Genomic DNA, 2228 nt, shown 5'->3' with positions numbered 1-2228 from the left:
AAAATTTATAAAAGATGTTTAAAATACACTATGGTGAAGGGTATATAAGATTCGGCACAGCCGAATATAGCACTCTTACTTGTTAAAATTGTATACTTAATTGAATTTAGCACTCTTACTTGTTAAAATTGTATACTTAATTGAATTTTCTTGAACTTCAGTTGCAAAATTTATATCAGATTTGAAATTTTCTTTAGTTTCAATGGGTATTATATTTTTAGTCATATCCGAGTATTTAAGGTCACAATCTGGTAAAATTTCCAAGTCATTTGTAGAAGTTTTGTCTAATGTTCCTCCTGGGGAACAACTTCCTTGGAGTTTTTGCAGACTTTCAAGCTAAACATTTTGGACATTGCGGTTTATAAGTGTTTTTAGCACCGCAGTCATAACAGAAGACAGTTCTATCCTGTAAACAGTTCTCATAAAAATGTCCTAGCTGAATACAGTTCCAGCAGCAAGGTACTCTATTCGACTTTTGCAATGCTTCTACAGACATCTCATTGGGTAAATCATAATTAGTGTTATCTACAGAATCAGTTTCTAACTCCGAGATCTGACGACGAGGAACGAATTGATTAACATTTCGACTAGCCATATTCCGACGAACATAATCATCGCTTAGGAAACTTTCCCTCATCTGAACTAGCTTCCTTAGGTGAGGAATCGAGTGTATGGGAATATAGAGTAGTTCATGCCTTATTTCAGGCTTAAGATTTCTAGTGATAATCTCTATTAACTCAAGTTCGGAAATTGGAGTAGGAAGACGATCCATAATTGTAGACAAGGCTTCATAAAACATATCAAATGTCTCGCCTGGTTTTTGCTTTTGGTTTCTAAGCTCCTCTCGAATATCAAACGAGGATTTAAAGTCACGATATTGGAACCGAATAGCTTCACAAAAATCATTCCAATTTATCAAATCCACCTGCTTGTATTATCGCCAATACTAATCTCTGGCTTTACCTACTAATAAAATATGAAGATTTTTACAAATTATAGTGGAATCACTATTAAACGTATCCCTTGTAATGGACTTTAACCGATATATAAATTCTTCTGCAGTAAGTCCGGTTGAGGAACCATCAAATTTTAACCCCCAGTTTTGTATTATTGAGGCTACTTTATCATTTTGATAACCTACATAACTGGAAGATGGCATGTTTAAATTTGGATTATTGAGAAAATTACTTTCAGATTCCATTCTTGGTGCTAAATTTGATTGATTCTGGGGTATATTCTGTGTCATATTATAAACAGTAGGATGTTGTGAAGTGTTGGTAATTAGGTTTAAATTTTGAAGAATTTTTGTAATATTAATTTCTATCATTTTATTGATTTCGTTATAATCAACTGCAAGTGTTTGATTAGAATTTGGTAGAAAGTTAACCGATTCATTTCTAGAAGCTGGTTGAATATTATCATCAGTTCTGTTAGAGGTACGTAAACGACTCGGAGTATTACTCGCTCCAGAAGGATTACTTTCGTTAAAAAGATTTCGAATAACACTACGAGTTGGGCATTGTTTCGGTACAGCCCCAGAAGTGTTTTTATTCGGCCTACCCTTTTTCACCGGAAACGAAACTATTTGCAAATCTGCTAATTCACAAGCAATCATACACACAGGGCATTTGTTTTCTTTAGAAAGATAATTTTCGATACAGGCTCTATGAAAATAATGATTGCATTTAACTATTAGTAAACATTCAATTTTCTCATCCATACGAATACCACATAAACAACAAATTGTACCAATATTTGATTGGGTTAAAGGTTGGGTAGATGGAGGTAATGGAGGATCTGAAGGGTTATTCGAAACTGGAGGAGGCGAATGTTGTAAAGACATAGTAACTAGAAAAATGTAAGTCTAATTCAGAATTTTAACCAACAATAGTTTTACCGGAAATAGGTATTAAATTTTTTTCAGGATTTTAAGAGAATATAAACCACAGGATGGCTTGTTATATAAACAAAATGTTGTTTAAATATTAAAAGATTTGTACAAAACAAATAATAAGAACAAAGTCAAAAATTCTTTTGTTGAACAAAATATACTTAGTTGTTTTCTTTCATGGTAATATATAAGCTAGAATAGGAAAATAGGTAAATTATCACAATAGGAAAAAATATAGGTTTATGGAATTATTTGTGAGATACTTTTACACAATGTGGTTGACAAACCAGTATTCAGGTATTTTTTCTATTATTTTGTCTAAATCTGAAATACCTAC

The 2228-nt window shown here is 32.2% G+C and overlaps 1 protein-coding gene across 1 annotated transcript; it reads right to left on the bottom strand.

Annotated features, from left to right (window-relative positions):
• Positions 1-946: 946 nt before the first annotated feature.
• Positions 947-1843, bottom strand: LOC124420207. Its single transcript, XM_046952416.1, has one exon. The coding sequence runs from the start codon at positions 1841-1843 to the stop codon at positions 947-949; it is 897 nt and encodes a 298-aa protein (XP_046808372.1).
• Between the last annotated feature and the right edge of the window lie 385 nt (positions 1844-2228).

This window comes from Lucilia cuprina, chromosome 5, assembly GCF_022045245.1.
Source record: "Lucilia cuprina isolate Lc7/37 chromosome 5, ASM2204524v1, whole genome shotgun sequence".
NCBI lineage: Eukaryota > Metazoa > Arthropoda > Insecta > Diptera > Calliphoridae > Lucilia > Lucilia cuprina.
The sequence above is the reverse complement of the archived record's forward strand: the minus strand, read 5'-3'. Positions and strand labels throughout refer to the sequence as shown.